At 38.6% G+C, this 25737-nt stretch overlaps 1 protein-coding gene across 1 annotated transcript in view; it reads right to left on the bottom strand.

The window, feature by feature from the left end:
* Positions 1–9697: 9697 nt before the first annotated feature.
* The window catches only part of PAWR (pro-apoptotic WT1 regulator), a 145728-nt gene continuing 129688 nt past the window's right edge, over positions 9698–25737 (bottom strand). Inside the window, exons 5-7 of the mRNA XM_074941988.1 lie at positions 24218–24365; positions 21838–21942; positions 9698–16646 (exon numbers count right to left, since the gene is read on the bottom strand). Coding sequence (XP_074798089.1) covers positions 16560–16646; positions 21838–21942; positions 24218–24365 — 340 coding nt within the window. The 3' untranslated portion in view covers positions 9698–16559. The remainder of the gene's footprint in view (positions 16647–21837; positions 21943–24217; positions 24366–25737) is intronic.

Here is a 25737-nt window from a genome sequence, read left to right as displayed (position 1 = left end):
TGGATTTTTAACAATGTTTATTAAAACACTCAAATCTGCAAATTACTTTTCCATTTTGACATTTAAAAGATTCAGTTATAAACTTCTATTAAGATCTTATTTTACAGGGATCTAATTTTATAAGTACTGAAAAGGTTATTCTTCAGAACTATGCATTATCTTTTCTTTGACTTGCAAGTGCCAAGAATGTTTAACAAACCAAGGAATGGAAGATTATTCAAGGAACAAAATAGGATTAACTTTCCTCACCGCAGTTCTGAATTAGGACATTTTTTGCACACACAAACGCAAAGACTAAAAAAAAAAATCCAAAGTACTATTTGTTTTCTATGTCTTAAAACAGTATGTTATTTTAATTCTTGTGTAATTGAGGAGGGAAAATATGTTTTGTTCCAATGTCTTTGGAGAACTTTGTATGGCTTTGTGCCATAGTGCTGGGGGGGGAAATCTCTCTTTAGTGCCAATGCATAGTAAACTATATCCTGTGTCTCACTGCACTCCAGAACAACCAATAGCCAACTTGCTGTGAGGCCTCGCTGTTCTTTGGTATCAGAACATAGTGTAATTTGTAAGCATGCATTAAAAAACGGGACAAAAATTCAGAGATTTGGGGGGGGGGTTGGGGAGAAAACGACATGTTGCCAGTCCGCGTGAATTGAAGCTGATTCATATTGTCTTTGGGGTCCCCAGATCAGCCTTTGGTTAATGATTCTGCCCTGTAATATGTTGGTTCAACACTCTAGTCACAGCAGGTTAATAAGACAGGGCAAGTGTAAGGCTTAAGAGAAAAACATAACATTATTTACCAGTAACTATTCTTCACCTCAGTGGATTACTTTCGCCTGGGCTCTAGACATCTCTGTGCTTCCAGTGTGTAACCACACAGGACTTCTCACAGATTCAAAATGTTGTGTGTTCAGAGGCACCACAAGGAGCGTCTCATAATATTCTCATCATCGTGTACTCTTCTGTCAGAGCCTTAGGCTGCCTGTATTAGACTAAAAGTCCAGTAAAATATACAAAAAAATTACAGAACTCTCAAAGCTCCGAGAAAGAAAGAGGGAAGGTGGTAATCCACTTGGATATCCTTTGGCAGATAAACTAATACATAAATAACTGGCTGCATCTCAGGGGATTTTAGCTCTTGAAGACTAAAAGACAAAAATCAAGGGATGTCTGTAAAATGAAGCATAACAGAAAAACTGCAATGGAAGAAAATTGCCAACTAGACTTCTGTGATGTGGAACACTCAAGAAAACAGCAGCCAAATGAAACTAAAATAATAATAACTAATACTAACAAACAGAATGGAATGGTGTTGAAAAGGTACCAAACTGACTGTCTGGAGAGTAGGAGTACTTTATTAATCTACTGAGTAGGCAGAGCACGGACATCAGCTTCACCAGTGCACCCTAACAGTGTTCTGGAAGTACTGCCATGTAAGGGTAATCCAGTAGCTCAGTCTCTTTATTGACTGAATCCTCAGCCTCTCTGCTGAAACAAACACCCTGTACCACAATTTACAACCTTGCTGTTAATGGGGATCCCTGTTTACTTGTACCTGGAATGGAACCACCCCATTTATGTTATGTAAACCGGCATGAAACTTTCTGTCAGTCACCACCATCTTTGAAATATTAAAGATTTCCAGCATCTGTTATACATCCTACAAGACAACCTACTCTGCTGGATTAGGAGATAATTAAAATCTGCTGGGCTACAGGAGAAGAGTTCTCTACAAATTCTTTGCTGCTTCCATTGGTGGAGTAAATTATAGCTACTGTGAACCATCGCTTCAGAATATGGACTCCTGCAGAAGGAGTAATTTGATCTGTTGTCAGCTATCTCAGATAAAATATTGATAGTGTTCAAAAGCCTTCTGAAATTGCAGTAGACAATTTTTAAAATGAAAAAGGATGAGATAGCTAAACAGACTGTTACTGAGAGGGGCAGCTGGCTGCTTTAAAAGGAGTTTGAAGAAAGAGAGCACTTAAAGGCACACTAAATTTGAAATCTAATGAGTTTATTTAAAAAAAAGGAATTCAAAGAGGTTTTAGGTAAGTGCCTTTCTTGAGACCTGCTCATTTTTGTGATTTTACGGTCACAAAAGAAACATGTATACAAAATATTTTTCTCCCCCTGTTGCTATGCAAAAGAACCACACCAAAACAAAACAGGAGAAACTGATTAACTCAACTGACTTCAGAGCAGAATCAATAAAAACTATTGTATACATAGTAAAATAGAAAAAAGAGAATTTTTTTTCCTCTAATCTCTTTCAGTTTTAGTCATCATAGGTGTTACTTGTAACAATAACTACTGCAGATAACCATTACAACACATGGCTTGCGAGCGGCCAATACTAAGGGTGATCCGAATGTAGTAAAAAATCTTAGGTCACGACACCAGCCAGCACAGTTGCTAATCCTAGTTAGTATTTCCTGGAAGACATAGCTATTTGACAAAAACAAATTCAGTGCAATAATTTAAAATAGGGTAGAGCAGAAAAGTATGTTAGTTGTAAAACCAAAAGGAATCTTTAATATCTGACACTTAAGAAAAAAATATAGTACCACGGCGATTTAAATGTAACATGTTTAATATGAAAATCTTATATAATTCTGTTGCCTCCAAGAAATGAATGATACATTAGCAATATTTTAACAAGCTTCCCATAAAACATCCCTGTCTTGGCATGTAATGCACCCTGTGTACTAGCTGGGTGTTTGTTTGCAGAACTCAAGAGATGAGTGGCTGAGGAGTCCATTAATGCATTTCTGCATTTAACTAAAACACTATCTAATAACCAAAACCAGGCACATGACCCTGATGCCAACTGGCAGAGGGCACAGGGGTTGCACAGAGTTTTACAGGGATCCCTTGGTCAGATATATGCATATTAAGTTTACGAAAGGGTGGCATGTGAAGTCTCTACCAAGACTCAAGAGCACACTCAAGAGGTCATCATAATCACTGCGAAATGTTTGTACAGCTAATGTCTAAGGAATAATGTACCTGTATTGAAAATTATGTTTTTAAGGTACATGAGTTAAGGCAAGTCACCAGAAGGTGATAAAACGTGCTCCTGTCAGGTAGGAGGGAAGAGATTCTTTTCTATCTCTGGCTGGTCATATGTGTATTGACCACTTCACAACAGAGGCCAATTTACAGACTAAGCCAAATGCTAAATCGAGAGATTGCGTAATTGACAAGAAAGAGGCACACACAAAAAGACAACGGGGAAGCAGCCTGTTTGCTAGTAAACACAATGGATTAGTGAGTATAACTGGGGGCACAGAGAGACACCTGAGATCTTTTTCACTGAGGAGGCAAGCTAATAGTATAACTTGTCTCATGAATAGAAGATCATAGGGAAGCATGGCTGTAATACACCGGAAGGACCTGTGGAGCGTATTGTTTTTATTTTACAGGTAACCATTTGTTTCCAATATTTCTACTTGCTATCACTTGAATCCCTGTCCTTTGTCAAATAATCTTTTACTTGTTTTCACTATAAACTTATCTAAGTGCTGTGTGCTAAGCAGAGCAGTGATCAGAGGTGAAGCTGATAAGCTGGGGTGTATTGTTTCTTGGGGAGCAATGACTCTGTGAACACTGTATGTGTCAAGTGCAGCAGGGGCTCCAGAGGGACCTGTCACTAACCTGTAGCCAGCAAGAGCCTGCATAGGCTGAGTGGGGAATACTTGTGGTGCCTGTGGCTGATGGAATCAGGGAGTTAACTCATGACTGGCACAGACAAGGTTTTCTTATGCTAAGGGCAGGTGGGAGCGAGGTACTTCACCATACTGGGTACCCCCAGGAAGTGTCACAGGACTCTGCAAATATTTAGCCAATATTTGGTTCCTAAAATATAGGTACATTTATGTTTTAAAAGATGGGAGAGTTGGTGTGTGTTTTTAAACACCTGACATAATGCAACATGGTACATTCCACAGGCAAAACATTTGTCTTCAGAAGCCCCGGGAATAATTCATCTTTGGCACATTTGATTTTGCAGCATGCAGAGAGAGGGAAATCACAACTCCTCTGCAATTTGCTGATAGAATTTTAACAAGAGACTCCCACCATAAACCAATAGCCACCTCCAGCACATCACTGCAAGGGATAAATAAAATGCTCAAAACCAGAGCCAGTTTTAGACATTCACTACCCAGTCAAAAACATCAACACAGTATTACCATTCCCAGACAGTTTGCAGCCCCTTACAATTGGTTGGGACTGGAGCGGGGAGTGCGGGGGGATTGGATATCCACAAAGAGTGGTATGATTTAGCATATAGGCCCAATTCCTCTGCCTACAACTCAGCCAGGACTGAGAAAGAGGATTAGAATTGTGTTTCTTAAAAAAAAAAAAAATGGAGTATTCCTTGAAGCAGTAGCTAGGAGCTATTGTCTCTCGGTTTCTAGGAATTATAGTTCAGTCTTGTGCAGGATAGGGGAAAGTAAGGGCTGAAGCCACTATCGTTCTGAGTGGATCCTGAACTGAATAGACAGCAGGAGTGGCTTCAGCTCCCAATTTTTCTGTCTACAGCTGGAAGCTCTGCCAAAGTAGCCTTGTTGTATAAAACCTAAATCTCCAACATCCATAATTAGTTCTTTTGGGTGCGCATTTTTATTAAGTATTTCCTCCTAGGTTTAACCTTTACCATAGCCTGTATCTAAGCGATAGGATAAAGCTGAAATTTACCACTAGAATAGTTGGTCTCTTTCAGTCCCAGCATCTTACATCTCTATTTGATGCTGCCAGAGTAATGAAGTGTTGCATCATTTTGCACGCTTTTTTAAAAACAGAATACAGTAAGCAGGAGCAGGCTCATAAATGGAGGTGGGGAGAGAATGTCTCTGATAGACAGCATTTCTCCATGGAGCAATTTGAGAATTGTTTCAAGTTTATTCAAGAGTCTAAACTTGTGAAGACTCGGTAGTTTGTATTCGCTCCTCCTCCCACCCCTTTAAGCATATTTGGTGGCTGACTGCAACCACACCTACACCACTGCAATCAAATATTACAATGTTTCTAAAAATGCATCATTGGTATTAGGAGCCTTGAGGCAAAAACATGGATTAATTAATACAGAGAAACAAAAATTTAATTCCAGACTCTTGGTCTACAGAATTGATCCGAGTTCCAGGGATAAATACTAATGGGTCAATGTCAAGATACCAATAACCATATTGGAGTTTTTTCAGGTAGTCTTATGTAACACCCCAAAACCCCATGTTTTCTTACAAATTATCATTACATTCCTTATACAATGCCTAGAGTTATAAAAAAAAAGGGCACAACAATACTGATTTGTTACACATGGTTAAATGGTAGACATTTAGCATAATGTTTGTGGTCATTGTGTGCGCTGCGACACCTCACTATCATCTGGTAATTTGGATTAAGAGAAGCTCTGGTAAAAACTGGTCAGCTGATCTTCTCTGGAAGAGCTATGATAGCTACCAGGGTAATGACCTAAAAAAAAAAAAAAAAAGAGAGAGAGAGAGAGAGAGAATTTAATCCCTTTCATGCAGGATGGGCCAGAGCTTTCCAGTCTTTCACAGTATCCTGAACTATTGGGAATAATACCTTTTCTTTTCTTTCACCCAGTGGCACAATGATCTTTACCAGGAGGACTGTAGCTTCCTTTGATATTGAGAAGTGTGAGACCATTTGAGGCAATTTGGAGAAAGTTTTGTTTTTCTTCAAAGAACTGGATCTTGTAGTCCGGTCCTGAGACTTGTTCAGTGGAGGAGACTATGGTGACCATAGGATAGATGGGATAAAAGTTTCCTCTGTCTGAGGCAGACTTGAAGTCCCAGCGTGCTACTGGTAATAGAAGACTATATAAATACTAAAGGCTTTTGAAAAGTTTGAGTGCTTGCTGAATGAAGACTTTGGATCCCTTAGACAAGTACCCCATAGAGGACCTCCATGAAGGCTACTAGGTCTGAAAGCCTGATTTCCAGACAGATCCCTTCCCTTGATGGAGGGACCCAAGTGACTAGCCCAAAAGAACGAAGTGCAGCCTTTTTAAAGTGTAAAGAGGTCTGCACCTGTCTCCCAAACAAGTTCTGTGGTTTAAGGCATGTGTTTGAGATTTCTCCAAACCTCATGGTGGAATCCAGCTGCCTTTAGTCAATCAGGCCTACAGGGCGATCCACCTTTGAGGCAATGGTGAGAAGAGCTATGAATGCCAACAATAAGACCAGAACTTCCTGAAACAGAAATGCCAACTCTGGGGGAAAGCATCAGTCTCAGTGCAAGAAGTGCTCCAACTCCACAATATCCTCTGTCAATACAGGCCAAAAGAAATGCAATGAAGGTGATAGCTGGGCTTCATGGTGGTCTCAGAAAGGACCAGGTTTGATCAAGCCACGTCACTGAATACATGCTAAAGGTCAGAACTGCCATCAACTGCTCTCTTTGAATACTTAAATGCAGGAGGGAAACATTTGGAGACTTCAGTACAGGGACCCTGACAGAAACACATCTGAAAGCAGCTGGTCTTCTCTTGGTACTTCCTGCTTGGCTGCTTGCCAAAACTCAGCACCATTGACTTTAAGCCCCGAATGCATCAATGAGTCAATGCTTGGCAGTGCCAGCAGCTTTACTGGTAATAAATGCAGGAATTTCAGGATGCAAAGCCACCCCATTGGGTTTACCTGTGAGAGAGTGGTCCTGAAACTGAGATCTGGTGCTCAACTACTCTGTATCAGACTTAAGGAGTTGAGGAGGGTAACAAAAATGATTAGGGGGCTGGAGCACATGATTTATGAGGAGAGGCTGAGGGAACTGGGATTATTTAGTCTGCAGAAGAGAAGAATGAAGGGGGATTTGATAGCAGCCTTCAACTACCACAAAGGGGGTTCCAAAGAGGATGGATCTAGACTGTTCTCCGTGGTAGCTGATTGCAGAACAAGGAGTAATGGTCTCAAGTTGCACTGGAGGAGGTTTAGGTTGGATATTAGGAAAACTTTTTCACTAGAAGGGTGGTGAAGCACTGGAATAGGTTACCTAGAGAGGTGGTGGAACCTTCTTCCTTAGAGGTTTTTAAGGTCAGGCTTGACAAAGCCCTGGCTGGGATGATTTAGTTGGGGATTGGTCCTGCTTTGAGCAGGGGGTTGGACTAGATGATCTCCTGAGGTCCCTTCCAACCTTGATATTCTATTCTATGATTCACCCTTCAAAGCATTCTGGCCAGCTGAGTGTTGAATTTACAAGAGATTCCCTGTGATGTCTCAAAGAGAACTCAAAAGATGCTCACTGTCTTTCTTCAGCGGTGGTGTGACATCTGCAGAAATATATGGCACTCAGGCATGTTCTAGGAACACAGGAATTGCTATATTGGATCAGATATGAGGTCCATCTATTCCAGTATTCTCTCTCCTACAGGGGCCAGTACCAGATGTTTCACAGAAAGGTGTAAAAACACTTAAATAGGCAGATGAGGGTAATTCAGCCCCCCACATAAGGTCTCATCCTGATTTCTAACAATTAGAGATTGTCTTGAATCCTGAAGCCTGAGGTTTAACATCATTTCCAAAGTTTATAATAATTAGAACTCTGGATAATCTTGTTATCCGTATAAGTGTCCAATCTCTTTTTTAATCTTTCTAAGTTCTTGGCCTCAACTGCTTCCTGTGGCAATGAATTCCACAGTTTCATTACTCACGGTGTGGAAAGTATTTCGTTTTATCATTCTAAATTTTATGTTTGACTGACCAGACAACACAACAAAAATGGTTGCCAATCATGGATGTATTTTGCCATACAGACGTGCTTTGAAGATGTTAAATGGTTTTCTTTCTTCCATGGATCCCAAACCTAAAAAAGAAAAGTGGATAGTTGTGCTTTGAGGGAAATATTGGACCAACCAAAGAAATGTGTGTCCAATACCAAGATCATATAGATGTTGAGTTGCAACAAAGAAATTTGGCAGCGAAGAAGCAGAGCAGGCATCTATGCACTTTGACTTAAGGTTTCCTAACAAGAATTGGGGCACAAAAAATAGACATTGAAGTGGCATGAAAACAGATGCCAAAGCACCAGAGGTGCTCTGAAGTATTCAAGGCAAACACCTAAAATCTGAGACTCTGAATTGTACCTCGCTGAAAAGATTAGATCCAAAATTAAAAAACAAAACAACCTTGAGAAGATAAAGACGTGTCATCAGTCTCACAAAGGAACTAATATAGGAGGGATACCATCTGTGCAGGTTTATCTTTAAAAAATAATTCCAATAATTAAATACGAACACATATCATGTCTTATCCAAAGCAGGTGTTTTTAAACACATTAATTATTAACATCATTGTGGTATTTCTGTAGTAAGTGGGTTGTTTGAATCAAAAGATTAAAATATTATAAGCTTCAAAAATAATTCATTTAAATCTGTTCCATTTCCCTAATGCTCCATACTGTTGCACACTGATACTAAACAAAGAACAAGTGTATGTACTAGGCTGCCCTTGAGGCCTCTGCGTGTACATACACACACAGAGCAAGAGTGCAAGCATTCACACATGTGCAAGTTCCAGAGGAACTGAGTGTATTGTGGAGTCAGTGCACTCAGCACCTCCAGGAGGAAGCATCCTGTAAACATCCTCTAAGACCTTCAGGCAAGCGAATTAGCTGGACTTACAGCTCTAGAAGAAGCCACTTCCTGATCTCCTTACTGAAGGTTAGTCATGATTTCAGTCTGTGAAGGTGAAATGGGGTATAGGATAAAAGAAGAACCAAGTAGAAGGCTACAACTGGAGGTGGAAGGTAGTTCTAAAGTAGAGATTAGATGCAGCCAGACACAGAATGTTGTAGTTGGATCTGAATTTAAACTTTGTTTTTAATCTATAGGTCTGAAGTGTAATTTCAGAGTAAAAATAATGAAACTATAACAGCAACTTACATGTGAGAACTTCCCAGCTTTGATGATAGGCCCCAGTTAGTGTATTTGGTATTAATTTTAGTCCTATGCTATTATTTCTCTTTGAACACATTCAAGAACAAACTCAGACTAAAAAGCATTTTGTTTTTATTTGGACAAAAGGCACGCAGTCTTTATTGGTAGGTTAACAGGGATATCTTTTACCTGCAAAAGTAAATTTCTCAATACCATTTTTTAAAACAAATGTTATCACAAGATAGGAAACAACACAACTAGCCAATGTTCAAAAATAAAAACAATATTTAGTTCTTTATAACTAAGCAATGATTCAATTTTTTAAATACATATAACTGTTATATTTTAAAAAATGACTTTACAGAAATTTTAACGACTGGATTATGACATTTTTAAATGAAAAATGTAGTGGGTATAACAATTTTGCCTCCTTCCCCCCCCCCCCAAATCACACAACCACAACCCTGAACAGTACACCAGAAATCCAAGAATATAAGCAACAAGACTAAATTAACAGAATAACGTACATCTGTTACAATATGAGGAGAAAGGCATACATTGAGATACAGAAAAAGTGATTTTAGTAAGTTAACACTTTAAAATCATGACTTGGTACATCAGCTGCATAGTTACATCATTTGCGTCCTGCATACATATTATAAGCGGTTCTACATAAATGCATAACACAAGTATAAGTCATGTCTACACATGTATTGACACCAAAATTGTTGACTGGGAATAGACCTGTAGTGGTATGGAAGTTTTCTTTTACAGTTTCAAGTGATCTGATAGCTCCCAGTAGCCAATTTGTTGTTTTTTTTTTTTTTTTTTTTACTGTTTGTAGAAATGCTATAATAAAATGTTTAAGCTGGAAAACACATTTTTATGCTTTCCTTCCCATTAGCTGATGATGACTGAATTCACTGGGTTCATAGATACTAGCGCAGACAGGTCCACGGTGCGCATCTACTCTGACCTCCTGCATAGCACAGGCCATAGAACTTCCCTGAAATAATTTGTTTGAACTGGAGCATACCTTTTAGAAAAGCATCCATTCTTTGATTTAAAAATTGCCAGTGCTGGAGATTTGACCACAACCCTTGGTAAGTTGTTCCAATAATTAATTACCATCATTGTTAAAATTTTACACCTTATTTCCCATCTGAATGAGTTGGGGGGGGGGGAGGGGAATCTGTTTGCTCTGGCAGTTCTCCAAGACAAAGGCCATCTTACTTGCTTGTGATGCCAGCTGTCAAGATTGATAATCAATACTGATGAAAATGCATCAATACAACTGACATCTTCACCCAGAGAAGTCTTTCAACTCAAGAAATACTGAGAGGCAGATACAAGATAGTAATACCTAAATTTTAAAATAAATTTGCTTCATCTGTGTCCCCAATAATCACCTCTCTACTTGGCTGCTATACCGAATTACTTTGCTTCCAGCTGGAAGAAAGTAGCAAAGACCATGCTCCAAAACAACAGTTGAAGCCTACATCTCTCTATGTCGGTAGTGCATTTTGCAAAGTAATGCAATCGCCATTCTTCCCCACTGACCTCTCTTACGGCAGCAAAATCTGCATGTTGCCAGTATATTAGGCAAGCTGAAATGCCACTTGACGTAGATTAAAATCAGCTGGTTTGAGTTATATTAAAGCTCTTTATATTATTGAATGATGTTAATGCTGGTCCTATTCACTTTAGCTAGGTCTCATTACAAGTAACTGAGAAACATATTGCTAGGTTATGCTTGATACTTTAGGGCTATCAGTTTATTTCCTGTTTCCAAGCTATATAGTCCAAACAGATAAATTAGTATCAATTACTTCCTCCCCCCGCAAAAACAAACAAACAAAAACAAAACCAGAGTCCTTCTAAAGAAAAAATACAATTTATGTTTCTGAATGTATGATCCAATATCTGGTTATAGAAAGGGAAAACTTTTTGGCTTTTAAGATATAAAAAGTACCAATTTTCAAATATAGGCTGTTTCTCTGTTTAATAAGTACATCAAGTAATGTCAAAGCTTGAGGATGACAGCTTAATTCTTTTAAAAATTAAAAAAGCTGTTCTGATTATTTAAAATATTCATATACCATTAATTGCTTATCTTCAGAAAAAAACCCAAAATATTAATGCATACCATTCATGGTCAGTATCTCCACGTGCTAATTTTAAATTTCAGGTCTTCGGACATATCATCTGTCTGCTACACAACAGAACTTGACAGTCAGTCACAGAAAAACCTCATAATGCATTATCAGGACAACACAAATTAATGCCTGGCAGCTCATCCACTATGGAATATACTGCGTGCCATTCATTATGAAATATACTGTGTGCCATTCATTATGAAAATAAGACAAAAGGAGATTTCTGCCCTATTAGTTTTATTAATAGTCTACACAGACATTTGTTAAAATTTCCCACAGTGACTGGGTGTACAATTTAAAAAAAAAAAAAGTTAAGTATGTAGTTTGGTCCCATTTTTAAGAGATGAAAATACAGAAATCTGTCTCACAAATTTACTTGCACAATTTATATCAGAACATTAGTGAACCCAAAACCTCTTGCATGTTAAGTTCACCTTACTACAAAATATCCAGATCAGCTTAGGAAACATACAACCTTCCCAAATGAGGTAGGTTTTCACTTTAAGGCCTATTAAACTATTGCTCAATTTCAGTGTCCCTGATATTTAACTCACCCCATTTTACATTAATTCCGAACAATCCAGCAGTAAGTAGTTACATAGGAGAAAGTAAACAAACTGTAAAGGGTCAACAAAAAGTCCTTATACTAAAGTAGCTAAAGTAACATCCTCCCAAACTACTTAGATTAAAAGCTTGCTGTATGTTTGAGTTTAAGGATATCCTACTCAGATAAAAAGGTACTGTATTGGCTACACAATTATTGTCAGTCTAAGTAGTGCATCATTTTTCTATAGAAAGAGGCTACCAAACTTCTGCCAAGAGCCTGATAATACCGTAAGTTACCATAAACTATTGCCGTGATTGAAATACTTTCCTCCAGAAATATTTAAGATCAACAGGACTGTCGGCTGAAGAGTGTGGGATCTTCACGGTGCAGTTGTGTAAGATCATGCCGGGTATTACATATGTGCATTTATGCAGAGCCACATTAATGCCATGAGTCGCTTTCTGTCTGAACTCCCACAATTTGTATTAAGGGACCACACTTAATGATGGCACTGTTCTTGAGTTGAAGCCCTGTCATTTTCAAGAATGCTAAAACTTTATTTCAAAAGCGCCCAGGGAAGTCTATTGTAAATACTTCTCCCATACCGTTACAAAAAACCTCTCAAATTAAATGTGTCAAAATGAAAAAAGTTTGTTAACTTCAGCCATTATCTTTTACTTAATTAATAAAAAAGTTAATTTATGAAGAGGTAATGAGATAGAGAGAAATACTGGCCCATTTGCTTTGTTGTTCTTTCATGGGCTGAAAATACATGATTATCTATGAGACAATATTAAAGACAACAGCAAACTATCCCGATGCGAAGAAAAGCTCAAAAGAAGAATAAGGGACCATATCCTGATGCGAAGAAAAGCTCAGAAGAAGAATAAGGGACAAATATGCCTCCATCAGGAGCTCTTTAATGACCTGAAAATCAAAAAAGAAACATACAAAAAGCGGAAACATTGACAAATTACTAAGGAGGAGTAACAAAAGAATAGCACAAGCATATAGGGACAAAAACCAGAAAGGCTAAGGCACAAAATGACTTACACCTGGCAAGGGATATAAAAGACAGTAAGAAGAGTTTCTATAAATACATAAGAAACAAGAGAAAAATGAAGCAAAAAGTGTAGGTCCTCTACTTAGTGGGGAATGAGAGCTAACAGACAACATCAAGAAGGCTGATGTGTTTAATGCCTATTTTAATGCCTTCAGTCTTCACTTAAAAGGTTGATTATGACCAGATACTTAACACAATATTAACAAAAGGGGGGAAGAATGGAAGCTACAATAAGGAAAGAATGGGTTAAAGAATATTTAGATAAGTTAGATGTATTAAGGGCCTGAAGGAAATCACGCTAGGTTACTCAAGGAACTAGCCAAAGAAATCTCAGAACCGCTAGCGATTATCTTTAAGGATTCTCAGACAACGGGTGAGTTCCCGTATGAGAGAAAACATAGTACCAAAGGGGAACAAAAAGGACCTGGGTAATTTTAGGCTAGTCAGCGTAACTTCAATACCTGGAAAGATACTGGAAATAATTATTAAGCAATTTCTATGCACACAGAGGATAATAGGGTTATAAGTAATAGCCAGCCTGGATTTGTCAAGGCTGGCTATGGGGGTTGGACTAGATGACCTCTTGTGGTCCCTTCCAATCCTGATATTCTATGATTCTATGAAATCATGACAAACCAACCTAATATACTTCTTTGACAGGGTTACTGGCCTAATGAATGGGGACAAGTTGCAGATATGATACATCTTTATTTTAATAAGGCTTTTAATAAGTCCCACATGACATTCTCATAAGCAAACTAAGGAAATGAGGTCTAGATGAAATTACTATAAGGTGGGTGCACAACTGGTTGAAAAATTACTCCAAGAGTAGTTATCAATTATTTGCTATCAAACTGTGGGGATATATCTAGTAGGATCTTGTAGAGGTCTGTCCTAGGTCCGGTACAAGTCATTATTTTCATTAATGACTTGGAGAATGAAGTGGAGAGTATGCTTATAAAAATTTTGCAAATTATACCATCTTGTGAGGGATTGAAAGCACTTTGGAGGTGAGAATTAGAATTCAAAATGACCTTGACAAATTGGAACGTTAGTCTGAAACCAACAAGATTAAACTTCAATAAAGACAAGTGCAAAATGTACACTTGGGAAGAAAAAAATCAAATGAACTACTAAAATGGGGAATAACTGGCTAGGTACTTTTGAAAAAGATCCGGGGGTTATAGTGGATCACGCATTGACTAGGTCAGTAATGTGATGCAGTTGTGAAAAAGGCTAATACTCTGTGGTGCATTAACAAGAGTGTTGTATTTAAGACAAAGAAGGTAATTGTCCCACTCCACTCACGTGGTGAGGCCTCAGCTGGACTACTGTGTCCAGTTCTGGGCAGCACACTTTAAGAAGGAAGTGGACAAACTGGAAAGGGTCTAGAGGACAGCAACAAAAATGATAAAAGGTTTAGAAAACCTGAACTTTGAGGAAAGGGGCATGTTTAGTTTTGAGAAAGGAAGCCTGAGGGGTCATCTGATGACAGTCTTCAAATATGTTACGATGTTATAACGACGGTTATCAACTGTACTGTGTCCAACTGAAAGTAGAACAAGTAGTAATGGGCTTAAACTGCAGCAAGAGAAATTTAGGTTAGATACAAGGAAAAACTAACTATAAAGATAGTTAAGCACTGGAATAGGCTTCCCCGGGAGGTTGTGGAATCTATCCTTGGAGGTTTTAAGGACAGGTTAGACACACACTTGTCAGGAATGGTCTAACGATACTTGGCCTTGTTACAGCATAGGGGACTGGATGACATGACCTCCTGAGATCACTTCCAGCCCTACATTTTTCTGTGATTCTATGTGAAATATAATTTAGAAATATCCATAACTTTGTTTATATCTGTATGTTCAGAGTATGACGTTAAGCATCTAAATTCTCTTGGTATTACATCAAATATATATTTGGAAGCACACTCTACAAGTCCTTAAGTTTTGCCTACAGATTAAAGGGAGAGGGAAATAGATGCTCTTTCCCAGAAAGTTTCAATGTTAGGTTTCAGATCCATTAAACCCACTTACATGTGTGATTATATCATATCAAGTTGTTTTTTCCCTACATGTTTATATTTTCAATTTTGTAAAAGTGATCAAATTAAGGGCTTATTATTGCTGGACCAAGATATAGATTAGTGCTCACTCGTGATCTTCACCCTTGTGCCAATTAAACCCTGCATTAAGGATTTAAGCTCCAAGACAGGCTGTGTGGACTCACTCCTACTGTGAGCACAACTTCCAAGCACATTAGAAGGTAAATGTACTGTGTAATACTTTTCAAGCTCTCAACCGCTTCTCTCTCACTGGAATATAAAATAAACAAAGCAAAGTAACCTGTTCAATATTCAGAACGAAACCAAAGCATCTAACATGCAGTGATAATTTCTGGATTTAAAAATTTAAGAATTCCTTAGTGTCATTACATACAAAGAATGTTTAACTCAAAACGGAAGCTATGGGCAAATCTTTGTAGATGGCCATCATTATGTATTAATGTTATATTTATATTTTAAGGCAACAAAAACTGTAGATGTTTCAAACTTTGTACTTCGGCACATTCAAGTTATGAGAGGAAGAATGCTTGGAACTTCAGGAAGGTTTTATATCTGATTTTGTAACTCAAACGACTTACATATTTGTTAAAATCAGGAATGAGTTATGCCCTACCAGGATGAGTCCAAGCATAAGTTGCAGTCTAGCAAGAATTTTTAGGCCAGAATTATTTATGACTGAAGACAGTGGTTTTTATATCAAGAAAGTGTCATCTTGCACTAAAAAAACAATGCTAGCATATGCCCCAAGTGATTAAAATTAACTGCATATGCAATCTTTAATTTTCATACACATTAGTGGCAATCAAGATTGAATGTTTTTATTGTATGTTGCATACTTCATGTTTTTCAAAGGCCTAAATAATTTATGAAACTTTCCTTTCATACATTATAACTAACAAGCTTTATCACAGCTTTAAAAACCCTTAAAACTCACATTTATTATGAGCACTAAATATTTAAAATAGGTAGATTTAAATATAATTATGTTTTAATACTTTTGCAAAATGAAAGCTCCAGGCTTTGTTTATATTCTCAATACACAAAACAAACTTACTGTAAGACAGTAAATTTGCATTTCACTGCTAAAGCACAAGCATTATGATATACTATAGTGCACAACTTAGACATGTTACAAAAAAATTTAATGTTGGTAACTACAGTTGGTTTATTGCATTTTTTTAATAAAACAACTTATTTTTCCCCAAGACAACTGCTATACAGAAGAAAATTGCTACTCAAACATGGTCAGTCTTTCAGATATAGTAAAAAACTCACAACTACAAGATCTGTATTTTAGAACAAGTAATCAATCTGCAAACTGTTACACATCAATAAGGCACCTACACTTAACAGCGGTTGAAACAAAATGAAAATATCTCCCAAAATACATATTTTGGATCTGTGTAAACAAAGCTTATTTTTATTGCTTCCTTTCATTCAAGAAAAAAATATACAACCAACATAGACCAAAAGTGATCCTGGTGCTCTGATTTTTAAACTACTATAACCAGATTATATGTAGTCAGAAGACAAATCCCAGTACAACAATCATGAATTTAATGTTTTTGAAAGATGTCATAATTGTTAATTATTCTTAATGTGAAAGGTAAGGTTAAAAATACCCACAAAAGTTGATGCCATTTTACTGAATGAAAAAGAATGTATTATGAAAATAAACATCCATCTGGTTTCCTAATAATAAATATAAAGACTTGGTTATTTTAACATACTGCAACAAAGGAAGTATTACTCTAGTGTTGACTTTAACAATCAATCAGTAGTTTTTAAATCTCTCTCTCTCTCCTCACTGAGGTTTGAATCTTCTACCTTGTCAGCTGTCCAACAACTTTTAAGAGGGTCTTATTTTCCTGCTTTAATTGCTCATTTTCATCCTCTATATCATCTAGGTCCTTTGGAAGAAAAAAAATAAAAACATTTTTCAGGATGCAAAAATGGATTCTTAAACTAGTAATTTAAAAGTCCTGGAATTTAAGAGATCAGTACTTGAAACCAAGAGATTATAGGGTAAAGACAGAAGACGAGTTAGTTTCACAGCATCTATATATAAAAGGGCTAATGAAGCAAAGCAAAAATTGCTAAAAATTCATATTTTTCCAGTGCTACTCATGACAAAACATTCATTTCACATTCCCATGTGACAAGCATCTTTTCAAAAGAAATATATAATCAAAAACGGACTATGTCAGGAGATTAATAGTAAGAAGCCACTTGGCACGTGCCCGTATTACTTCATATTTGCAAACCAGAGGGGCTTTCGTGCACCACAGTGCACTAGTAGCTTACTGACTCTCTCACACACAGTTTATTAGCATAGGACAGCACATTAAATTTTACGTATTTTTTTTGAATATAGGTTTGTTGTCAGAGGCTTATGAAAAGTATGTTAGAAAATGAGAACTGAAAGTGTGCTATTTGAAAAAAACAGTTGAAAAGCCGTATCTTGCCCTCATCAGAATTCTGATTAAAGCTAGATGGCTTGAGAAGGCCATAAATTAGCAGTCCAATTAATTTTTTTCAATAGAAGGTGAGTTTAAGGGGACCAGAGAACAGCAGGGTTCATAGAAAAAGGGGCAGTTTAAAACAGACACCTATTTCTCTGCTTCCATCTTTCCTTCCCTCTTCCCCCAACATTCTGCCTGCCATTCCCCCCGCCCATCTCCCTCCCCAGCTTGCCTCTTATTCCTCCCTTGCTTCTTCACTTCTTCTCCCACAGTGAAGTTTAACTTAAAAGCAGCACAGCTGCTATGGTTGGCAGTGCCTAAACTGCTTTTCAATTCAATTTTACTGTAGGAGAAGGGAAGAGAAGTGGAAGGAGAAAGGAAAAAAGGCAGAAAAGTAACTTTGGTGAGAGATAAAAAGAGGTGGATGGTGGAAATTTGGAGGCGGAAAACCAGAGATGGGGGATTAGGGGGTTCAGCTTCCTTTGCAATGAAAGCATGTAAAATTCCCACAATAGTTATGTCAGATGGAAGGGGGAGGGGAAAAAGGGGGTGAAAGATTATTCGCTCCCCCATTCCTTTAATTTTGAAACACACACTTAACAAAATGATCATATGAATTTGCCTGTTTCTTTTGGTGGGGTCCATCCCAGAAGTGCACCTTTGGGAGTAGGTGCTTAGGTGTGCCACCAGTAAAAAGCTCCAGCCTGCCAACCAAAACATCATTCGGCAATCAGTGCTCAAAGCCACACTGCAGTACCTTTGCAGTTACTCTTTTGTCCTATGTAGCATGCAATGCACAGATTAGCAACAGAATGTCTTATGTGCCCAACAAAAAAACAAACATTTTAGAGATCAAAATACAGCTGGCTTTCTGGAACAGATGATATTTAATTGTTCTGAAGACACAGATGAACGAAACATTTAATCGTGATATATAAATATGGTAATTTGTATTTAGAAGTAAAAACAGTGCATGAACACACAGCACCTTATTTTAACCACCGTAGGCTTTTCTTTTCCTATTGCAAAGTCCATGTCAGCAACAGATGTACTGTGAACCAACAGTTGTAAGGAATAATGAAACGGCACCTTTTCAATAAAATGGTTGAAGTGCAGCCTTCTGTAATCATAATTTTATGCTTTTTTTGCTGCTAACTCAGCCAATTATGTACTATAACTAAATGGTAGATGACTGAATTACATTGAAACAACTGTTTAAAAGCCTTTGGACAAAAATATTTCATAGTTACTCAAAAATTAGATCAAATATAAAAGACTTTGTGGAATGTTTATGCTACAAAAATAACATTCCAAAGATTACTGTAAGTATGGGCTACTTGAATACAATCCAATAACAACTGACTGTAGTTTAAATATCTAAAGAAATAATAATAATGGATGCATACATGTAAGTGACTTTTACCACTTTAGATTTAAAATTACATTATTAATTTAATACTGTTTATAATTTAATTATAAAAGAACAACAATGGCAGAGAAGTGCAGGCTTCACATACCAGAATGACCGATGACTAAACAACTGATACTTTAATCAGAGTGCAAATGATCTCTGAATATATTCTCTCCAAACACACATTTAACTACAGTGACTACCCAGTGAGGTCACAGATGACCAACTCTAAACTACTTCAAAGTTGAACTAAGTCAACAAACATTTTAATGTCTTCAGATGCCTTTCCTTTCAGACAGCTGGGAACTTTATGTACCCATTCTCCCTTTCTTTTAAAAGGTAGCAGAAGTTCATCAAATAGCTCAGCCATTGACTTGAGACCACTCCATTTATGGCACAAGGTTTTTGTGGGGTTCTCAATGCAAAGGGACCTCCTGTTCTAGAACCTTCTCTGTAATCTGCTGACTGATTTTAGTAAAAGTATTTCAAGTAAAAAGTTATTTAACCTAATTGACTTAGAAGGGACACAACTTAAGAAGTTTTCTAGATTAGTTTAAAAAAAAGTTACAAAAGTGAAGATTTACTTACCACTGACGAGAGCCCTTGAAGAGCCTTTGTATACCCACACTAATGGGGAAACATCACTGATGCAGCAGGACCAGTGGAAACCTCTAGAAGTGGTACCTAGAAGCTGGAGTATGAGTCCATGCCCGCTGGCAGCTCTGAGTGTTTGGAGAGCGAGACTATAAAAGGGGGCATCGTAACAGCTTCAGTTCTTTTCACCACAAATCAACCACCTAGTAAATAGCAACAGGACTCTATGGAAAAGGGGGAAGGTGGAGGAATAGCTTGAATGTCCAGAGGCACTATTAGAAGAACTCTAGCTGCTTGTAAGGAACCTTCAGTACTTCTGTGGCCTCTGCTAAACTCCCATTTGTGGGAATGTGTAAACAGTGCATCCTCTTTTCACAAGAGTGGGACGAGGCTGACTAGCTAAGGAGTAATTGTAGTACTGATCTCCCAAATTGGGATTCTGAACCTAATGCCAGGTCCACTGCATCATGTTCTGTGAATGGGTGGACTGAGCTCTAAGAGGCAGTTCTAAAGAACTCAACTATTATGTTATGCCTCAGATAAGCCATAGAGCCCATTCATCTAGAGCTAAGGCAACCTCTCAGTCCCTCTGGCACAGGGACATTAGCTTTCCCCAATACACAGCCTGATCCACTTGGTCAGGCATTAGGTTGTAGTGACCTTTTACCAGAAAACACAAATGTAACCTCAGCAACCTTCTATACTCTTTTGATCTACATATATGAAGGGCTACCATCCACAACCTCACCTCCTCAGGATATGAGTATGGTTTTGGAAGAAATACTATTAGAATCAAGGTTTGGTTAAGATGAAAACCAATTACCATCTTGTGCATAAATTTAGCTGCCTCCTTAAGAACTAGTTTGTCCTCATGGGAGCCCATAAAGGGTGGAGTCAGCAATGAGCACTTGCAGTTCAGAAACTCACAGCTGATGTCATGTCTAAGATAAAGACTGTCTTGATGAAGAGATGGGAAAGAGAACATTCTTCCCTGGGTTCAAAGGAGACTACATCACTGAGTATCACACCTCACTGAATCCTTCAGTGACTATTTACGCTAGTCTTGTTGATTCCTGCTTGTGTGGCCAGCAAGCATATTGCCCCTTCCTGCCAGATGGTGACAGGTTGAAAAGGTCCCTGAAAAGTTATAAGTGGCTAACTTAGTAATGGCAACCTCAGTGGGGATGATTTGTTGGTTTTATTGTTTTTCCAAAAAAGAGTCTGAAGGGGGCTTACGGAACTGGAAGCAGAAACTGGAGAAGTTTTCACTCCCATACCTGCAGTCCTAACTTTTGCCCTGGAACCATGATGAAATATGTCTCTCAGGAAAAGAAGCCATCCCTGTGTATCTGTTTTATGCTTCTGTCCCTTGTTTGTAAGGGTCAAAGAGCAAGAGCTGAGTCCCAGTTGCAATTCTCCCTCAACCAGATCTAATGCCAGGTTTGAGGGCCATTTATGGCCTGGGACCTGAACTGAAATGGGAGCCATGAATCTGTAATGGCCATCAACTGGGGCGCTAGGAAAGACTGACTCCCCATACTCTGACAGAACAGTTGAAGCTTTCAAACAAGGCTTGGCCAATGGAACGAGCCAGCAGGTGGACGTGGTCAGATTCATACGTGATGGATCCATGACTTAACACCTTTAGGCTTAGGTCTGCACACAGAAGCCAACATCTTAATAGGCCAGTTCCTTTCTAGCAGTCAGATATGCAGGTCATAAGATCCTTACCAGCTGAATCTTTAAATTTGGCTCCATGCATGCAGACAGATACCTGAGAAGCAATTTGGCCAGGTCTCTTAGCCCTTAGGAAGGGCATTAGGACCTGAGGAGCACCTCAAAACTTAAAGCATTCAAGGAACCAGGAGTATCTGAAGCAAACAACTTTCCTATTAGAGCCTCTAGTAGGAAGACTGCCTACAGCCAGTTCTGTAGCTCCTTCCTAGTTTGTGGGGTGAAAGTCTTGAAGACAGACCACCTAGTTGCAGGAAAACGTTCCCATAGAAAGTTCAGACACAGTCTCTGGATATCTGAAACCAGGAAAGTGGCAGGAGTAGAGGGGCACCTCTTAAACTCTGGTCTCTTAGCTTTGGGATCTACCCTCATGAGTATGGAAATGTGATATAGGATGCAAAAATCCCTAAAGGCCCAAAATATTCCTAAAAACTATCTAAGTTACAGATACTCACTACAACTAAAATTTTATTTAAACTACAATAAATTTGTTTAAGAAAAGTATTGGGAAACCAGGTTTCCAGAGAACTGGGTCAAAGTGTCAGCAGAGGGGATCAGGAGCCTCATTATTGTGATTGGAAGGAACTAAAATGGTTAAGCCCAGCCCTACCCATGTTTATAGCCTCTTGGAACATTCAGAGCAGCAAGGGGGAACATGCAGGCACTCTAGTGGGCATTGCTTCTAGACGTTTCCTCTGGTCCAGTTGTAACCCTGGCACACTACTGAGAATGGGCAGAGGCCACTTCAAGAAAGAAGTCTATTAAATCTTAGCTGAAATGTTAAACACAAAATAAATGCTGAATCCCCTTGTCCTGGAAAATTTAGGGAGGGTGGGGAAGAAGAGAAGAGATGGAAGAATTTGGAAGCTTTTCTCATCCTTGTGTAATACATGTACTTACTCTGTTTAATAAATCAATTTCTTCCTTCAATTTCCCAATCTGTTCCTCTTTGTCCTGTGTCATCCTCAATAATCTTACATTTTCTTGCCTCTCCTTGGCTAGTTCCTGAAAAAAACCCCACAAATTAACAGTTTCAAATTTAATGTTCTTCCAGCACTCCTAAAAATTAATTTGAAAAAGGACACTTTTAGTATATGCAATTAGGAAATTTCAGGTAAGAAGCAAAATTTTCCTTTCTTCAGATAGCTAGGCCCACAAATCCTGCAGTATGTCTTCAAGCCCTTTTCGCTCAAGGAGGCCAAGCAGACCCGTTAGTCACAGGTCTAGGGCAAAATTCTGCCCCTGAAGAACCCACCCACGTGATGACCTGCAAAGCTGACCTTTTAACTGATTAATTTCTAATTTAAGCCCTGATCTTCTAGTGAGTTCTGAAACAAGGCCCAAATTGGATATTAAAATCAAAGTATCAACTCCTAAAGTAATCACGCTGGTGGGCTTTTCAGAGGCAGAATTTTGCTCCGATGTATGACTAAGATCTACTTTCAGAGTAACAGCCGTGTTAGTCTGTATTCGCAAAAAGAAAAGGAGTACTTGTGGCACCTTAGAGACCAACCAATTTATTTGAACATAAGCTTTCGTGAGCTACAGCTCACTTCATCGGATGCAATGTCTGAAACCTGACATTTTCTGAACAGACATTTTCCTTGTGTGATGCTTGTTCTGCTGCCCATCCTACACTTCCTTTAAAAGAAACCAAACCACACCACAAGATCAGCACAATCACATTAGTCTTTGGTGTGCACATTTGGCATAGTGAGATATCCCTACATTTACCCATTACACTTTTCTCCTCATCACTTTCCTTTCAAGCACAGTGACTCCCCACCACTAAGGTGACCAGATAACAAGTGTGAAGAATCAGGATACTTTTTCAGGGGGACCATAGTTGCCTATACGACAAAGTCTCTAATATTCCTTTCATCAAGAGCTGACCTAGGATACTACTGGAGGACTGGTGGTGGGTAGAGTGACCAGACATCCCAATATTAGAGACTGTCGTATAGGCAACTATGGTCCCCCTGAAAAAGTATCCCGATTCTTCACACTTGTTATCTGGTCACCTTAGTGGTGGGGAGTCACTGTGCTTGAAAGAAAAGTGATGAGGAGAAAAGTGTAATGGGTAAATGTAGGGATCTCTCACTATGCCAAATGTGCACACCAAAGACTAATGTGATTGTGCTGATCTTGTGGTGTGGTTTGGTTTCTTTTAAAGGAAGTGTAGGATGGGCAGCAGAACAAGCATCACACAAGGAAAATGTCTGTTCAGAAAATGTCAGGTTTCAGACATTGCATCCGATGAAGTGAGCTGTAGCTCACGAAAGCTTATGCTCAAATAAATTGGTTAGTCTTTAAGGTGCCACAAGTACTCCTTTTCTTTTCAAGATCTACTTGGCCTCCTTGACCTATAAGAGCCTGAAGACCCACAGGCCTGGATACAAAGGTGTATGAAACATGTGTCATACATAAGGCTTCAGTTACTGAAGAAGCTATTCCAACTCCTCCCCCCTCTCTTGCCATCCTTTTGGTAGTTTGACTGGTTTGGGAGAAAGCCAGTTTTGGAACGGAGAGATTACAAGGCAATTTCAGCTAACTCAAGGATTCCGTAAGTCCTAAAAATATATATAAAGGCTTCCTGGTGTTTTACTCCCATTCTTTTCAGAAGGAAGATCTCCCCCAAACAATATATATATATTTTTAGCAACTTTCATCTACAAGGATTCAAGAATATTTGGTAGGTTATATTACAAGGATACTTCAGAGGGAGCACGGAACATCAGGAATATTACAGATCAATGGCTCAAGAAAACATCTGTAAGGGATCAGGGTTTAGGTTATGTTTGAGTGCCTGAGAGGAGAACAGGACATAGCTAGTTCTCTGATCAAATCACCTTTAGCCTTGGTTTTATTCCCTGGTTGAGCAAATGGCAATTTAGCATTTGTAATGATATAAATTTCACATTCTTCTCAGACAATCTGATTCTGTATGCATATTGGTATTCACAAGAAATTACTACTACTTTTTATTAAAAATTTAGGACCATTGCCTAATATTTTCGTAACACTGACCACCCAGTCGTCGTCATCAGTGATCAAACCTGGGACCTCTTGAGCTTATTGCAGGAACCTCTACTGCCTGAGCTAAAAGACACGTCTCTTAGCCAAGACAGTAGCAGGCTCATCAATCTCTACCTGGCCTAGCCACCACTAGAGAGGGACAGAGTGCCACACTGAGTTGGCATGGCACTAGCATCTCCTCATGGAATTTATAAGATATTTTATTTTGAAACTAACATTGGGCATAAGTTAAATTTGTATTTACCCTTTCAAGTTCTTCAATCCTCTTTTCCAAAGCACTGCTTGGTACAGAATTCCCAGAAGAATTTGCATCCCTGCTGTATCTGCTATATCCTGTCCTGTCTGTTCGGGAATATCGATTTGGAACATCATCTTCAGGTGCATTAGTTGCACTGTGAAGTAAAGATTAAACATTATTAATATGCCTAGTGCAAAAAATAAGTTTTAGCAAATATTTCCCATGTCCCTTATATTTTTCTCCTAGTGGAAATACATTCATGAAAAATTGACTTATTCATATTGTAAATGACCACTACTTCAAGACAACATGGATAAAACTTAATTTTCTTACCTGTAATTTTGTATTCTCTGAGAAACAATATCAGTTGCTCAGTCAGACCTGCAATTTTTGGGTTTTTCTGTCTCTAACTGGATTTTCTTTTCTTGTCTCTAAGGCAGGACAGCAGTACCTGTTTCCCAACACCCCGACTGCAATCTACCCCTCACTGATCTATATAAAACTGCACAGCTGTTGCTCCAAAGTCCCTGAGTTTCTAGGAACTCAGGTTAATTCCTTCAAGGGGTTCATGCCTCAGAAAGTGCTGTCTGTATCTAGGACCCAGAACCAGGTATTTCCTTATGCCTGTGTGTTGCAAAGAAAGAAGAATCTGTTGAGGTCACTAGAGGAAATTTATCTTGATAGAATCTAATTTCTTATTAGTCATTCCTCTCAGAAGAGGTCACAGAGAGAAAGAGGGAGAGAGAGAGCGTGAGTGATGGACAGAGCCATTCAAATAGGTACCATTCATGCTCTGGCAGAAAGGTTTTTCATCTTCTGTTTTCCTCTGGAAAACTCTCACTTATAAACTAAGATCACGAGCTTCTTTGCCTGAAAACAATCTCAGTTAAAATTAATGAAGTAGGTGGCAATATCTGGGACAGAAGACTAAAAACAGTGACTAACCTTTCCATAACTGTTGTTCTTTGAGATGTGATGCTCATTTTTAAGGCTACAATCTTTTTCCACGGAGGTCACAGAATCCGTGACTTCCAGTGACCTCCATGACTTCAACCCCCAGCAGGTGGGAGCTGCGGACCCTGCAGCTGAGCTCCCCATTTTGTCATGGATATTTTTAGTAAAAGTCACAGACAGGTCATGGGCTTCCATGAATTTTTCTTTATTTCCCGTGACCTGTCGGTGACTTTTACTAAAAATATCCATGACAAAAATCTTAGCCTAACTCATAACCATTCCATGTTAGGTGTGCATGCGCCGCATGCACCAAAGATATTTCCTTCACTGCTGTTCACTGGGCCAGCTCTAGTGCCCACTGGTGCCATGTGCTCATATGTCAGTATAAGAGGCCCAGCTGGCCCCACGCCCTCTCAGTTTCTTCTTGCAGCTAACTCCAACAGAGGTGCAGGAGGGTAGGTCGTGGAATGGACATGAGCAATACACCTCAAAGAACAGTTACGGAAGGGTTAGTAACCATTTTTTATTCTTTGAGTGCTTACTTGCGTCCATTCCATGTTAGGTGACTCACA

Source organism: Natator depressus, chromosome 1, assembly GCF_965152275.1.
Source record: "Natator depressus isolate rNatDep1 chromosome 1, rNatDep2.hap1, whole genome shotgun sequence".
Taxonomy (NCBI): Eukaryota; Metazoa; Chordata; order Testudines; family Cheloniidae; genus Natator; species Natator depressus.
Note: the sequence above shows the minus strand (reverse complement) of the source record. Positions and strands in the feature narration are given on the sequence as shown.